At 42.8% G+C, this 16909-nt stretch overlaps 1 protein-coding gene across 6 annotated transcripts in view; it reads left to right on the top strand.

The window, feature by feature from the left end:
- The window catches only part of LOC119456892 (islet cell autoantigen 1-like), a 77777-nt gene extending 61139 nt beyond the window's left edge, over positions 1-16638 (top strand). For all 6 annotated transcript variants that reach the window (XM_049665015.1, XM_049665014.1, XM_049665024.1 and 3 more), the window contains 3 exons: positions 6242-6595; positions 10914-11041; positions 14724-16638. In XM_049665015.1, coding sequence (XP_049520972.1) covers positions 6242-6595; positions 10914-11041; positions 14724-14831 — 590 coding nt within the window. In that variant the 3' untranslated portion in view covers positions 14832-16638. The remainder of the gene's footprint in view (positions 1-6241; positions 6596-10913; positions 11042-14723) is intronic.
- The last annotated feature ends 271 nt before the right edge of the window (positions 16639-16909 follow it).

Raw genomic sequence — 16909 nt, 5'->3', positions numbered from 1 at the left:
TTAACATGTGAACGTTAACAAGCTCGTGACTCCGATAAAAAAACAACCCCCGAATGTAATGTATTTTTTATTTTTATTTGTTTATTCATACTGCAGGCCAAGATACTGGCCCATGCAGGAGGGGCAATACAGTGACAAGGTAATGACAATGCAAGAAAAAGTAGAAAAATATAAACAGTGCATGAAAAGGCTGCAGCCTATAGCCACGTTACAAAAATCTAAATGCTTGCCTTAGCACAGTTACAACAAAGAGAACCGCACATTTGAAATTACATGTGGATGAAAAACGCTGTGCCAAATAATCGGGCACTAAACATAACAAAATACAGGAACTTTCACATAAAAACGAGAAAATAATTACGAATACTGCTTATGGTTGTGTTAATTTATTGGACAACTAGTTTTCCAACTCTCTTGTGATGTTCCTTGATTGTAGTACATCAACAGGGAGGGAATTCCATTCGTTATAGTACGTGAATTAAAACTATTCATGTGAGACTTTGTTTTAGAAAATATTAATTAGTACATTTGTAAGTTTACCCTGAAAAAAAAACTGAATTTCGGAATGGTTCCACAAAAAAAACGATTTCTCGCTGATTATCAGCTTGAAAAATAGCACCCGATTTTTACCCCCCGAATTAAAAAAAAAATACAAACCCGAAAACGAACAACTCTACCCAGTGGCCCAAATTGACATCAGGTTCATTGAAGAGTGGCACCAACCAAGTGGCATACCCAGTGCCTGATATCCAGTGACCCAAACTGATGGGAAAACGGTTAGAGGCATAGATAGGTAGATAGATAGATCCTCAGACAGCCCTAAAAAGTGGTAAAGTACCCTAAGAATCCTAATCGCATTAAAACTGGTAAATTGTAAAATTATTGACAACTAATAGCCTATTAGTCGAATGAGTTCCTATAAGGAGAACAAATAGTCTACTTGCTCGTTGAGAATCATTAGCCCAAACCAATGAAACATTGGGATTGCCCTAATCAGTCTAAAAAATATTTGACAGTTTGAGAAACTTATAGTACTCATATGCACAAACACGTAATGACAATTCACTTCAGTTGCCATTATTCAATTGCATTACTCAACCTAATGTTTCACTAAGTGCAATCTTCCTCGTGATATAAGGGGTGTTTTTTTAATCGTTAACAGAATTTTTAAGAATCACCCATTGCATGTAGCATAATTCTACTTCTTGAAATAGATTACTGTTAGAGGCATTTTTTTGCTTGAGAAATCAAAATCAAAATTTGATTAATTAATGTTTTGATAATTAACTTCTAAACTAAAAACTTTACGCCACATACTGCAATTTACAAATTGTGGCGGCTGTCTTGGAAAGGTAAGTCATATCCATTTTGGGTGAATTCTGAGAATGACACCAATTTCAAGATAAGCATTCCCAAAGTTTGTGACGAAATGCATTGGTGTTTCAGTAATCTTTAAGCTGCAATACTTAAAAAGGTGTTTTGTTAAAAAGTGAGTGGAACAACAGTGCATTTTTACCGCAGATTTGACTGCATTTATCTTATAATTGATGCTAGTTTCAAAATTCGTTCCAAGTGGATGTGCCTTGTGAAATCATTGGCTTCAATTATGATATTGCAATATGTACACTAAAGTATTTTTTTTTAAGTTGTGAAATTTTGTTAGGCAAATGTGCATTTGATTTCTGTTGTAAGTATGTCTGCCTTTTTGAGTCATCTGGCTGAATAAGTAGATTTGTGCTGTATGCCATAGGCATATTTTTTTAAATTCTGCTAACATTAAAATAAAATACCTGGTATATATGTAAGGAAAATTTTGGTCACCAACTAATGCCAGTGGTTCAAGGCAAATAGGTAAAGTTTTATGGCAGATTCTTAGCTTTATCAAATATCTAAATGCTGCTCTCCATTGATCATACCAAACTACAAAGATCTGTTATTTGAGGACTCAAATTATAATTGTAGTATTACTGTTATTGACTTTTGTTTCCCAACATTACTCAACCAGCGGCTTCCAATGGGAACCTATTGGGACCAACATAACGAGCCCCATCACAACCAAGTGGCATTTAGTTACTATTCCAATACAAATTCCAATGCAAATATGCATGACCTTAGTCTGCTACTACAAGTTACAAGGTCAGAAAGTCATATCTGTAATACAGTTAAACCTGCGTATAACGAACCTCGATATAACGAATTCCTGGATATAACGAAGTTTTTCTATTCCCCGCCGTTACTCCATAGAAACACATGTATTTGAGACCTCTACGTAACAAAGTGGCAGCAGGAGACCCCCTCGAAATAACGAATTTTCCCCGCCGAGAACCTAGAGATTTCGCTCCAAATGTTGTCATTTTTGCGTGAGCAGCAACCGGAAGCACCTTCTCCGCCGCAACGGAATGCAAAGCAAGCGCATGTATGCGTGCGTGCGAGCGTGTGCGAGGCGGGCCTGCATCCCTCGACCCGGCGATGTTGCCGCCGCGGGCGTGACCTTTCCCCCTCCCTTCATTCAAACCTGATCCTGCTGCTTGCTGCAGCTGGCCTCGCCCGCCAAGCCGGCGCTCGCCTTTTCCAGTTGATGTTGCCAACGCACTGGCAGACGCTGTGACACATCACACTCGATGAACGCGGCATGTAGAAGCATCGCTGCAGTAGCGAGCGAAGTGACATTTGTGCTGTTGTCTATCGCTTCAATGCAAACTGAGCGCTGAGAGCACACAGCACGCACAAAGCTGCGAGCCGCCGACGCACCTACACTGCCTAGACTCTGCCCCAACACAGATTGCTTTCAAGATACGGCCCGAGCGACTGCGCGCCGCTGCGCAGTACGCAGTTGATGCCAGAGTACAGTACAACGCTGCCCGCTATCCCTCCCCCCCTCGCCGGTGCCTCGAGCACAACGGAAGAAGGCGCGCTTCCTCCCTGCTTTTCTTTCTTGCGCGTGCGAGATTTAGACGCGGTCGTCGGCTCCCCTCGCACGTTCTCACTCGCACATACAGCATACAACGCGCGGCGACTGCGTTATCGTTCTTGAACTTTATACAGAACATCTATGGGCCAAAACCAATTTTAGGGCCACAACGCGTCATAGACACCATCTTTAGATAGCAAATACGGATCTCAAAGGCCATACCTTTGCTGGCGGAAACCGAAAATATGTCATAGTTGTCGCCCCCAGCACTTTGGGCGGCCAATGCATCGTCAAGCCACCAAGCCAAGCGACATAAAAAGTCAAAATAGCCGCTCGGGCCGGCACAGGGTGGCAGTTCGCAACGTATGATGCAGGAATGGTCCCACAGTTGCGACACAACAGTGGGGTTACCAATGCATTGGGTTCTATGGGAGCTGTGCCGGGACCGACCGAAAACGACGTAACAGCCAGGAAAACGCAGCACCCGGGAACGTTACAGCGGAGTTCTACTGTAACACTATACGACGCTACGACGCCATCGTGACACTCGCTCTTCGTTTCCGATGCCTCGCGCTTGTGCGAAACGACACATGTCCATGCATCCAGTGCCTGGTGTGACATTCCAAGGATGAGTGCTTCGACGAAAACTGGAAAACGGGTGCGCGCTACAATCGAGGGCAGCGTTAGAATCGAGTAAATACGGTAAGCGTTTATTTTTCGAATTTTCGTGCCAAACCTCCATATAACGAAATCCTCCTTATAACGAAGTTTTTCGGGAATTTGTCAATTTCGTTATATCCAGGTTTAACTGTAGTCCTAATTGATAGTGGACCTAATACATATTTCTATTTTTCTATCAGCAAGTAATATCATATTGTATAGGCACATTGTATAGGCACTTATAGAAATTACTGATAGACTAATATACTCCCTATTCAATGTTCTGTTGGGCTCCAAGAAAACTATGAGACTAATATAAACTCCTATTATCAGTCCACTAAATATCTCATAGATGAAATGAAACATTTGACTAATAAAAATGTTGGAATTCTCACTAGGGCTACAGTTCATACAAAATTGGCCTTGAATAGAATTCATGCCTAACCACTGTAGTACATATCTAGCTCTTCCGTTTTGTAAAATTTTGTGCTTGTGAATTTATAGGAAATTTAAGATTGAACCAAGAGCATGAAATGCACTAGAACTCCATCATAGTACACCAATTGTGACCAGGTAAAATGTTCAGTGTAGCAGGAGTTTTACATTAAGGGTAGTTGCTCTGAACACTTATTACAGCCAACAAGATTGTTTTAAACACTCACAGAACTGTTTATTAGCCCATGAAAAGACAGCGAAACTGTAAGGCAGAACTTTTTTGCACTCATCATGTATGTTAGTGCTATAATAAAGGTTCAATTAAAACTGCAACTATGTGTGGGAACAGTAGGTTGCTGTGATAGATGATGCAAAGTTTTGCCAGATGTACACCATGAAATTAGTGGTGCATTTGTAGATTACATAACAGTTCAGATTTGAATGCGTGGTGATGCTGCAAGCGTGCATGTATTGGTAAAGAAGATTGTTTAGGCTGGGGCAGCGTGTATAACAATGCATTTCTCTGCTGTTGTGGTTTACTATATACTAGAATTTTTTTGCCACGGGAATCATAAGCATTCACTTGGGAACAGCACCATTCTTTATTATAGTGAGGAATTTACTCTATCTGGAGTCAGTATAATGAGGTATTGTATTTAAGCTTACAAATAAAATGGTTACTGTATATAGCTGGTAATGCTGTCCGTAACCTAAGGTTTGAGAATTTTTTATGCCATTTCAGCACTACCATAAAAAGGCATGGTTGCACATAATTTTTTTTTTTTTCAGATATCGTAAATTTCATGTTTGTGTCATTACAATAATTTATGAGCTGCTCAGCAAAACAAAATGCACAAGTGGGAGGAATGTGCAGTAGTTCGGGACAAATTGTGTGCCTTAGCCAGTTTAATTCTTTAAAGGGGCCCCCCTGCAACACCTTTTCTTGAAACTCTGCAACAAGCTTGAATGAGTGTAATATATTCCCCAGAAAATGTTTAAGAAGCACCCAATAAGAAGGAAGATATAATGAGCCCAATGTTTACTTTCCCCCCTCAGCGCAACATTTCCTCTCAGCTGGGGCAGCAGTACCTTGCCTATTGCTCCTTTCTTCCTTTTTCCTGCGATGCACTTATGGTAACCCTTTGAGACTGGTATCTGACGTCCAAGCAATGACAGGATGGGTTGGTCACATTAACAACCACCGCTTCCTAAAATATTTACTAGAAGGGTGTGCATGTGTGTGCCCAAATGCTGGCATGTGTCGAGCTTCATATAATGTCATTACTGTCATTGCCAAAGGTGGAAAAACGTGGGTATTTGGAAAGCCGCAAAGCAAGTGCTCTATTACATGAGATTACAGGTCTTCTACTGCATGGAGCGGAATAATATTTGACTTGCATGTTCCCGGTGGCATTGTCTTCGCATTGGAAACATTATTTTTTTACCATGTTCAAGAAGCGTTTCAGTGCCCCTATGAGGGATACCAAGAGAAGGGAAGTGCAGTCAAGGACGGCAGAAAACTAGGTGGTGGTGATGATGATGATGATGAGGGTTACAAAGCCATGGCAGAAAGAACTTAATTAGTTGTTTCCAATTGTTTCCACTAGTTATCACTAGCCACAAAGAACTTAATTAGTTGTTTCCAATTGTTTCCACTAGTTATCACTAGCCACTTTGATTGCTGCTGGCCTTTTCATATTTATTTATTTTTATTTATTGCAATACCCTCAGGGCCTAGGTGGCTGTCTGCAGATATTGCAGATTTTTTTGCACTGGCCATGCAGCCTTCTAAAAAACTGTGCTGCCTGTTGCACTGCATAATGTACAAAATTTCAACCTGTTTTGCTGACCTGGTGTGAAAATGAATGATGTGAGCAGTAAACTGCTGCATTTGTCTAAGCAGTTTCTACACATATTCTTTCGCACTGAAGTGCCTGCAGGCCAGTGTACCGTCAAGTGCAAGGTCACTGCGGAATCACAGGTGTCATTACAAGTAGTTCACATGCTACAGGCTTGATAACACTCATCACTACATAGGACATCATTGTGTCCCTTGTGAGATAAAAAAAAAACATTGATGCCTTCGATACTAAAGTTTTTATTGCATTGATGCCTTGGGTACAAAAGATTTATTGCATTGATGCTGCCGAAGGTGTATATACTGCAACAACACATTGTTGGTGTTGTGATTCAGTAGGGTGTAAAATAGAATTGGGAAGTGGTGTGTGCACACAGGGCGAGAAGACCTGCTGACTCACAACCCCGAGATCAGCGACTTGGAGAAGGATGACATGACCTTACTGTCGGAGATCCTGGCCTCATCTGAGTCGGTCTACCCAGCTGCTTTTGAAGCAGGAGCACCCGAGGACAGCTTTGCCCAGCAGTGGCAGACAGCCTTTGGCCACCAGCCGCCTAGTCCCCAGAAGAGCCTCTCCTTTGGTGGCTCGCTGCTCACCAAGCCTGAGCCCCTGGCCAACCCTCCAGCTGCAGCAGCCACCACGCCGCAGCCAGCTGGTGACGCCCCGTCACAGTTCCTTCCGTCACAGCTGCTTGACCTTGAAGATGGCATTGGAGCTCTCGAAAGCAAGGGTAATCGCCAGATCCCATGCTTATGAGAGAGTCAGTGTTAAGCGAAGTTTTCTTTGATGTTTGTGCAAATGTTAAAAGCAAATCTTATGCAGACGTAATGCTAATGAGTGAAACGTTTGTACAAAATGACACAAATGGGATGGAATTTTACACACTCCTTTTTCACTTCCCTGTTGCACAATGCATCTTACTCAATGCAGGCTCTACTCTCATTTTGTTCACTTTACTTTTCTCCACACTTCTTCACTCCTCTGTTGCTTACTTATTCAATTTTTTCCAACTTCTTCCCGTCTGTGTAGCTCAACACTCCTTGCTTAGAGCACACTCTAGTTCCTTTTCTGTTCAATCCACTTCCCTTTCTGCACGCTCACCTGCTTCTGTAGCCTTCTGTAGTCCTAGTTCTTCACTTCTCTGTAGCCAATTCCTTCAATTTTCTGAAACTGGCTTCTTCAGTGATGATTTATTGGCATCCCCTTTGAAACCAGGCAGTGACAAATAGTCACCTAGCCTGCTCGAGTTAATCAGGTATGCTATACGTGCTTCTCACTCTAGCATTTTTTGTATACATCTTCTTATCTTTTTTTTCTCTGCCTCAAAACTTCTCTATCTACCTTGTACCGCTACCTATGCCTGTAACAGATCCAATCGTATCAATCTCTTCCTTGCTTTTTTTCGACCAATACTCCAAACATCTCTTGCTTATCATGACTGCTGATCGGTTGATGCTTCCGTCCACTTTAAAGCCAAGCACTTCTGGAAGGTGTATGTTTCATTTCTTGCCTCTTCTTCTGCTTGTCTATTCGGGCATATATGCAATAGCACATACCCAATGGCATATGCCCAGTGGCCCAAGTTGTCTATTTGGGCAAATATACAGTGGCAAATACTCAGTGGCCCAAATTGTTTACTCAGAAAGCCAGTGCCCTCAAAGGCGGGGTAAGAGACAAAGGAAGCTTCACCACTTCAAAAAATTTTCCGACGATTGCGATACTCCCTAATGCGAAATTTGAGCGCAGTTCTATACGTGTTTTCATTCCGCGTGTCAATATTTTGTATCATGGTTATATAGGTGCACAGTTTTTATTAGGAAGAGAACGCTGTGAGTAGCGTAGCTGGCGCGGACAATCAGTCTTGTGTGGCACATTGCAAATGTATCGAAGTCTGGCGCGACCACCTCGCTAATCGGGAGAGGCAGCGCGTTGGTGCTGCATGGGCACGATTCACAGCAGCGCTCTCTTTCTATACAGACGACGCGCGCTACTCTGGCGCCATATCGTAGCCATCGTCGCCGCACAGTCCGTCTTGTGCAGCACTACGCATTTCTTCATACGCTTTCATTCCACCAACGACAAGAGCGGCTCTCGTCGCGGGGAAATCGTGCCACCAGTGTCAGCGGCGACAACACCCAAGGGAGCATCACATCGAGCCTTACTCGTAGCCGCTCGCCATCGCCTCTTGCAGGAGCAGTGATCCCCTTCACACACGCTGGTACCATGGACTGACCTCAGCAGCTGACACCGCGGGCCGTCTCCCCTCCGCTCCTCCTCCACTCCTGCCTCATGCTCTCACTGTATCCTTCTCCACTTTCCTCCTCGCGCGCACTTCTTTCATCTGCCGTTGCACTCCGTGTTCGCTTTAATCTTTCTCTGTGCTCGTTTGCTTAGCTACAAGGTATTGCAACGCCGACGCTGAGCGCAGGAACAGCTACCTAAGAGCTGCGCTCTAAAAGGCAGTGCCCTTACACTGTGCACACTGTCAGGCTTGTTTTCTTGTGTCATCACAGCTGTGTATGGGCTGCATTGTTCTGCTTCTTGACTTGAAGAGGCTGGTTCAAAACCATTCCAGCATTACATTACATTAGGAAAACGCAGAACGATGCATTTAGGAGTTCCAGCTGAAGGGCAAATTTATCCTTAACCCTCGCTGTGGTCTGGTTACGGTCTTGCTATTTCTCTATGACAAAGCTTGACATAGCACATTGACATTGCTGTCCTAGTCATATGTGGTTTACATGAGGTCACTGATCATGGCCAGCAAGCATATCTGAAAATTCATTATGTTCAACACGCAGTGGAAAATGACACCATAGCCTTTCTTGTACTTCACTGGACTGTAAAAAAGATGCTGGGTATAAACCTCATGTCTTAATATATCTTTATAGCTTATGAACAAGCATGAACTATTGAAAGTAAAGTCCTTCATTATGCTTGTGATTTCTTGTAAAAGACAAATTTGGGTTTTTACAATCTTTTAAAACAATAATTATATATGTATAAGTATGTCTCCCATCATTCCCAATAATTATCTTATTTTAGAATCATCTGAGATTGGTGTAACTTGAGTTCATGATTTTTTTGGGGGGGTTAAACAGAAAAAAAATGAACAAAAAAAGTAAGCCAGCTTTTTTTCAAGAAATTCGGTTTTAACTGAAAAAAGGTCACTGAAAGCAAATTTACCAGAGAGCTTAGGCAGCGATCTGCAGGAAGCTGCGATCCTACATGCATTCTGATGCAAGGAGTCTGGTGAGGTCAAGGTCATGTGTCAGCCCCCACCGCCCAACACGATCTCTACTTTCATTTCTTCTTAGTTTCATCCAGTTTGCTTGCTACTGTGACAAAAACAAAAAGCGGAGGCAAAGGACTGTTTGTAGAGGGGGTGGGGAGCCCTGGCCTAGGTCATTGCAGTCTTCACGGTGTGGCCACTGCAGGGGATGAACTGAGCAAATTCACTGGCAGTAATGCAAGGTCGTGCCTACCTAGTGTTTTTTTCATTATTTCTTGGAGCTTTGTAGCATAATCTTACGAATAAGGTCTCATTCTGATTGTGTTCCAATACCAAATGCATTCATTTTATAAGCCGATTGGCATTGTGCCCTTGCTACACTGCTTTTCGAAAACTTTGTTATTTTATGTATTGGATACAACTACCATGTTGAAGTGCAGGATCTGCAGTTTATACATCATGTTTCAGAATGAAGAGAATTATTAAACCAGATATAAAAAAAAAGAACGATTAGCTTGAGGTGAAAAATTATCCGAAGAAAAATGACGGTGAAGTTCATCTCAAAAGTTATATTCACACACGCAAAAAATGGGAAAATAATAGCAAAGAACACTGAACAGTAGGTGTGACAGATAGATTTCTTCAAAGCTGCGCTTACATGTTTTCTATATCATGCAGCGGAACTTGTTGAGGTTGTTGAATTGTAGGCCTAAAATGGCTTAATTTTCATAGCTCATTACATGTTGGTAGGCCTTGCTGATCTCTCTTTTATACATACATGGTCCCAACTACAGTAGATGTGGTAGCAGTTTCAATTTTTTTTTGTTAGAATTGATTGATTTTTTGCTTTGTATTGGGTGCACGTTAAAGAACTTCAGGTGGTCAAAATTAAACCATAGTTTGCTAGTATCTGCAGGAGCTGCCTATTTGCCTACATGGGGATTCAACCAGGATGGACATGTCCAATGTGAATGGATTTGTTCTGATACTTTGTTAATGTGATTTCAAATGTCCTTATGGTTTGATATGTTAACCTTCTTGAAGCTACGTTGTTACAATTCTTTTTATATACCATATGTTTCATGTAACTAGAGCCAAACATTACTATAGAATGGTACACCTTATACGAACGAGGCCAACGGTATGTTGTTTGCAGTCATCTTGAGTTACTCAGACCATTTTTTGAAGGAACTTAGTTTATTTTACTTATGTGAAATTTCAAATATTCATTTTTAGAGCATAAGTCATATTTGAAAAGTTGTAGAGTATGTTCAGAAACACCCAATTCAGTCGTTTCTTTGATGTTATTGTTTAGATGCTGTAACTGTGCTCTTGCGCATATGGATGGCAGCGCGCTCAGTCATGTTTTAAAGGAACATTACGAAGCCATTTCTCATTTCTAACTGCATTCACATCTTGCAAAACATTGTGCATAACCTTTAGGATGAAACTTGGCATCTGAGCCCTCCTTTGCTGAACTTCATACAACAGTGCAGTTTTGTGATTAAAGCAGGCAGTGGGAAACAACTCACCATTTGGCATTTTCAGCTCCTAGAAGAGGCCTTTAGAGACTATGCTATGCCAGTGCTGTTAAAATGTTTTCTGTGCACATGTTGAATACATGTTCTGTAAACCATAATAGCAGCACTGGTATTTCAACCACTTGTGTTTGTAACTGGGCTTTGCATGTTTGTGAACTGTTCACTGGCAATACAAAGCATTATTTGTGGTGTGATTAGTTCCCCAATGTTTTGGCGAATGTGGTCTTCCGAGTTGCTAGATCATGATTGTGAGCAGGTAATGGCAAAACATGCAGGCATGCCGGCTGAAGCCCTAGTCCAGAGCCTGGAGCCCATTAAACCTGTGTGTCAGGGGCCTGCTGCTGTGACTACGCAGAAAGCCCAGTCAACACCAGGACCCATGAGCAGACCGAATCTCAAGAAGGTGCGTTCCACAGGAAGCACGTTATGCCACCCTTTCCTGCGACTTATTAGCCTTCTTCATGAAAGCTCGTGCCCCTGCACTTCTGGTGTAAAACAATGTCACATGAACTCGTCAGAGCAGCACTGCACAAGCAGATGTCTTTTGCAATACTACTCACAGCATCTCAGAAGGTGTGACCATCCTTTGCCAGATGATTATAAAGGTAGGTACAAACAAATGGCTGAAAATAATGGGACAATGTACCAGCGCCAGTTCCATCAAGTAGACTTGTTTTCCACCACCTCACACAAGGGGCTTCATGGAAGCACTTCTTACAGCCAGGAAAATGCTAATTCCACGCACTTACTGAGTCGAAGAACTTCCTAATGCTATCCAACTTTGCTGCAGTGCTTGTCTACATGCTTTCACAAATGGTGTGATGACTTAGATATGTGTGGGTCACTTCAGCCCAGGTTAGTAATGATGTCTACACAACTCTTTCATGCTGAAGTTTGGAGAGAAAATAACTTGAGGGGGAGAAATAGACACGCCCAAACATTTGATATACAGTTAAACCTCGCTATAACGAAGTTGGTAAAATCTAATTTTCTTTGTTATATCGAAATTTCTTTATATTGAAATTCAACCTTTTACGCAAATAAGTACAGTTGCCAGTGGATTTTTCTTATACTGAAGGGGCCACAAAATTTCTCAAATTACCCGGCAATTGGGAAAAGCAAATTTGATAGAGAAAAAAGTTATTTTTCTTCAACTTGAGAGTCGGCAACAAAAGATACTACAGCTTCATGTCGTGTCAACAATATCTTCACATCATCAGTAGGAAGCAAAACCAGCCACACATTCGCATTCACTCCGCCTCCTTGGCTGATAGCATGGTGTAAGAAGAGACATGCTCCGACGGCGCGCCGCCGCTAGGGGCAGCACGTGTTCAGGGGGCCTTGCTCTCCGCCAATTCTGCTGGTGCTCCTATGGAGCAGCGGCACAAGCGTGGATAATTTACCGCGTCGTCTGCTCGAGCAGACGGCACGCTACGCTCACCGCATCGGAGCCAATCGGAGTGTGCACCGAGATGCACTTCTTGCGAATTCTTGCTCCGTCTGGCCAGTTCGAGCCGTTTCGTGCTATCAAATCGCCGACGCTGCCTGCTTGGTTGATCGGCAGCTTAGCTGCATGGTGTCGGGCGATGTGCGGGACCGCCTCAATGATTTCCTTCGACTGCGACTGCAGAGATGCACTCTGATCCACTGTCTGAATTAGTCGGAATCTTCTGTGTATGTGGTGCTGCAAGAAGTGCGTAATTCTGCTTTAATATGGGCACAAAGTGCTTCTTACCCTGCTGCAATAGTGCCTACGCATCCTGCAAGTAGCCGGTATCACTCTTCCGCGCTCCCAAAGAAGAAGCTCGCCTGGAAACGTGGCGAAAGGCTACTCATCGTAGCGACCGTGTTCTCTGATCCACTGACCATGTCTGCGAAATACATTTCGACAGTCATTACGTCAACAAGACGTGGTCTGCAGATCACGGTGGTGTCGTGCTGGCCAGCACAATTCGTCGTGCGGTTCTTTCATCAGATGCAGTTCCAACCATCTTTCCGAACTTCCCCAGCTACCTGTCGGAGTCCATGAAGAGGAGAAAAAGACCCGTGAGCAGGGAGCCAAAGGATACCTCTGCGAAAAAGATGCTGTTGATACCGTCGATACGGTAACGGTAACACGAAACCAAACATCTGCAGAGCAACCGACGGTGGGATAGTCGATACCATCGATACGGCCCAAGCTTGCAACGTGCTTGCAACCCTGCGCGTCTGCTGAAGGAAACAAGGACATGCGGTGCTGGTTGTGTTTCTGCATTGCGGCTAACTTTCCCGTTTCGAATTTTTTTTAACCATTCAAGTATATAATTACGTGTTTCCTTAAACGAGATAAACGACCTGCTTATAATGCTGGGCATTACTTCTCTTACAATAAAAATAAGTAAAGTGAATGCAGTTTTCACTGGATATTGCATTTCTAACACAATTCAGAACTCAATTATAGCACCCCTCAAATTGTGCCGCGACACTTTGCAGATTGAGCAACGCTTGACTTGTACATGTTGGCAGCTGTGGAGGCTTATTTAGTGCTCTAGCACTCCTCTGAATGCATGTTACATGGTGCTCACTTTGGCATTTTTAGTAAATATGCAATTATATTGCCCGTGTTTCTTGTAAATATCAAAATTAGAGTCTAATGCAGATGACAGCTGCTAGAGCCCTCAATTAATCACTCATGCTGTCTCGAGTCAAATTATAGCTTGGAATGTCGGCAGAAATACAAAGGGACGTTCCTCCAACCAAATAGAGTTGTTTTAAGCAGGCGTATGGCTTATATGCATCGAAATAAAGCACGTCTGCTGAGCACGTGCATAGAAGCGCCAGCAAAGCGAGCGAAAAAGTTGACCCCCAGAACAGGTGCTACCCCTTGCGGCAGCGGCGTGCGTAAAAGTCACACTAAGTGGCCGCGCCTCGCGCCGCCGTCGGATCACCTCTCTTCTTACACCGTGGCTGATAGTGTCACCTGTAGTGGGACGAGGCTATCATGAAAAGCGTCTGCAGCGGGGAGCGAATGCTTCATCTGCCTCTCGCTTCAACGCGTCTCTGAAACTCGAGATTACGCAAACTCTAGTACTAAACATGTGGGAAGACAGTGCACATGATGCCACGCCATCTTGGTATGCCCACTCTTTGCACACGCAGCAGATTATCGCTAAAACAGGGCACATGGGCTGTGTATGTGCTCAGCCACACTGACAGGAATGCACAGCCAGCCGTGGTTGAAAAGGAACGTGCGCCAACCTGCCCCCTACTTCCTCCTCTCAGGTGTGCTTGTCGAGGTTTGACTGTATTGCTTTAATTCAAGTGTGGTTGTCAACCACCTCAAGAAATGTCTGTGTAGTGTAAAAGCAGAGAAAGTTGCTGGAAATTGAGCAATGTCAAATTGAGCTTCACAGCATATTTATCTGTTTTCTGTGATTACCATAAAAGCTTGTTACCCAAATCAGATTTAACGGGACGAATACTACATCCAAATTTTCCAAGTGTCAATTTGTTCAATAAACAGAAAAAGAAGAGGCGATCGAGCATTATTCACGTGAATATTTGCCTCCAGAATGAAGGTGCAACCATTGTTCTTTTCTGAAGGGCCCCCAGCACAAGCGGTTTTCAAAGGTGCTAACAAATGGCTCAAAGCCACTGTTAAAATTGGGAAGTGGCTTGCTTTGGTCAAAGGCATTTACCCTTGCACTGTTATAAATGTAAAGGTGAGCCTGTGTATGACAGGTTTTCTAAATAGGAGCTTTACAGGGCAGCCTGCTTACAGAACTTTGGAAAGGCCCATTTTATCTTGCTCGCCAACAAAATCATACTTAGCAACCCAGAAGTTTTCATTTAGTCAAGGTACAGAATTGACACAGGCTACAATTAGGTGAATACGGGGTTAGGTGGCTGTGCACATTATCTTTGTCTTCTTCCTTTCAATTTTTCAAAATCTGCAATATACTACTTTTTGAAACAAACAGATCTTGGATGTGTGAGTGGGTTGATTGCATGTGCAAAGTAAAGGGCAGGCTGCCAGGAGGACACAGTGGCCAAAATGTGGTTTGTGGGGTCACCTTTTCTTTAATTAGTTGTATTTGCTGCCGCAGGATAAGAGAGACATGTCTGCCTGGTTCAATCTGTTTGCTGACCTGGACCCCCTAGCCAACCCAGATGCCATTGGGAAGAAGTCGACTGAAGAAGACCGAAACTGTTGAGAGCCCTTGAGCATTCCGAGACGGTAGATGCATGTTCTGGCACCTACTCTGTGGGCAGTGTGTGAAAAGGCAGCACTGTGGAGCCACCCTGCAACATTTGAGCCACTCAGCGACCTTCCCCTCAAAATTTCTGGTTGTGCACATTAAAGGAGCGGTTCAGCGTCCCTGAATGAATGCAACCTGTGCTCTGTAGATGTAGTTGGTTTCTTGCAGCTGGTCTTTTATACCTTCCTTGCATTGTTTTCTTTTGTATTTCTTGATGCACCCTGGTTAATGAAATGTAACTGCAAGCAGCGGGACTTTGGACTTCGATCTTCAGTAATCTCTTCAGCAGGCTCTCTCCGTGTGATTGCCATGCTTGGTACTAGAAGAGAGCCATTCACCAGGCAGTGTTATGCTGTTGTGCAAGGCACTAGACTTGAACCATGACAGGTTGTGGCAGACAGAAGCCTTGGTGAATGTTAATAAAGGTAATCGCTGTCCAATTTTTTCACTGTTGTACAGTCTGAAGATTTTGTATGCTGTGTTTTATCTACAGAGCTGGTGTGTGTGCACATCATGTTGCGTGGTTTTGTGTGACACAGGTGGCTTAGGAGTAAACAAAGTACAGTTCAGTGGAGTGCACATTCTTGAAAATGGTGCTTGCCATGAGCCATTAAGAACTTTCATGATGTACCTACCCAGGTAGGCTTGTTTTGTGTAAATGTGAGGGTCTATGTGAGGGTCTATGAGGGACATGTTAAGGGACATGTCTTTAAAAAACAGCCTGCTCATCAAATCTTATATAGATCATGGAGGTGCGTTAATGATTAAAGTCCTGATTGCTGCTTTTATGTTTTACTTTGTGAAGCATAATGAGTTATTGGTGTACTTTTATTCCATGCGATGTGTTATAGTGCAATTCCTTCCTACATGACCTCCAAAGGTGTTTCTTCTGCAGTGTGTTGGCACTTTTGCCAGCAGTTCAGAGCGTGTGGGTAAAAAGTTACTAAATTGTGTTCAGTTTTCTTTCCATTTGACTGATAATTTATATTCTTTGACGGGCACCCTTTGAACCTTAATCAGAAGCTACCTAGTACATGTGCAAGAGAGAACAAGCATCAACATTTTTTTTTTTTTAGGTCATCGTACAGAACTCATGGATTCTGCCTATTGAGTGACGGGAAAGGTTCAGTTCAAGAAATCACTCTCAGTACTTTTTTTGCATCGTACCGCTTCACATCTTTTTTTGAAGTTGACATTCCAAGTTAAATAATTTCATTATTTTTATATGCATTTATGGATGTGTGTAATTGGATTCTGCTTTTCTTGATCACTTTTGATACAAGAACTGTTGCACATTTCTAGTCATGCTTTTTCTTGTTTGTTATGTTACCCTTTGAGAGAATTTTCTCTTTGCTCTATGCTTTGTCTATTTATAAGAGCATTTATTTTAATTTCTTGACCATTAACTTTTAGCATGGGTAGCAATGCCATTGGTGTTACTGCTTTATTAGAAACTTGCATTTTTGTTGAGTGCTTCTGCTCGGTTGGGAGGGCGGTGCTCATTTAAAAAAAGCCTGCCATTTGGCCTATGATTTAATGTTAGAACTGTCCTATAGAAGCAATCAATGAATCATTGTACCATTTTGCGGTTGTGTTTTGTAGCTTGTAGCTTTTTAGTTGCAAATGTGTCTTGTTCTACATTATGTGCACATTGTGCTGTTCTGGCTTTGCAGTGGCGGGAGGGTATGACTTGTGCAGTACTGCTTTTGGTCACTGTGCAAGCATTCTTGGTTAAATAAACGTGTATTAAGTGATGCCTGCACATGCACATGCAAGATTTTTTTGCTATCAGTTTGACTGAGGCAGTATAAGCGATTGCTCATTGAGAAGCTGTTCGGTCATGGCTGCGAGTACACAGCTTGACTATTATTATTCTTGGCAAGTTCTGGAACAGACATTTGAATTCTGTTTGTGGGCAGCAAGATTTCACCATGGTGAATTCCCGGGAGGTCTCCGAACTAATATGTCACTTACAGGTTCACTAGGAGTTCTCATTAAATGTGCTTGAAGCAGTGGTAAACCTATTGTTGCTA

Source organism: Dermacentor silvarum, chromosome 1, assembly GCF_013339745.2.
Source record: "Dermacentor silvarum isolate Dsil-2018 chromosome 1, BIME_Dsil_1.4, whole genome shotgun sequence".
NCBI classification, from domain to species: domain Eukaryota; kingdom Metazoa; phylum Arthropoda; class Arachnida; order Ixodida; family Ixodidae; genus Dermacentor; species Dermacentor silvarum.
Note: the sequence above shows the minus strand (reverse complement) of the source record. Positions and strands in the feature narration are given on the sequence as shown.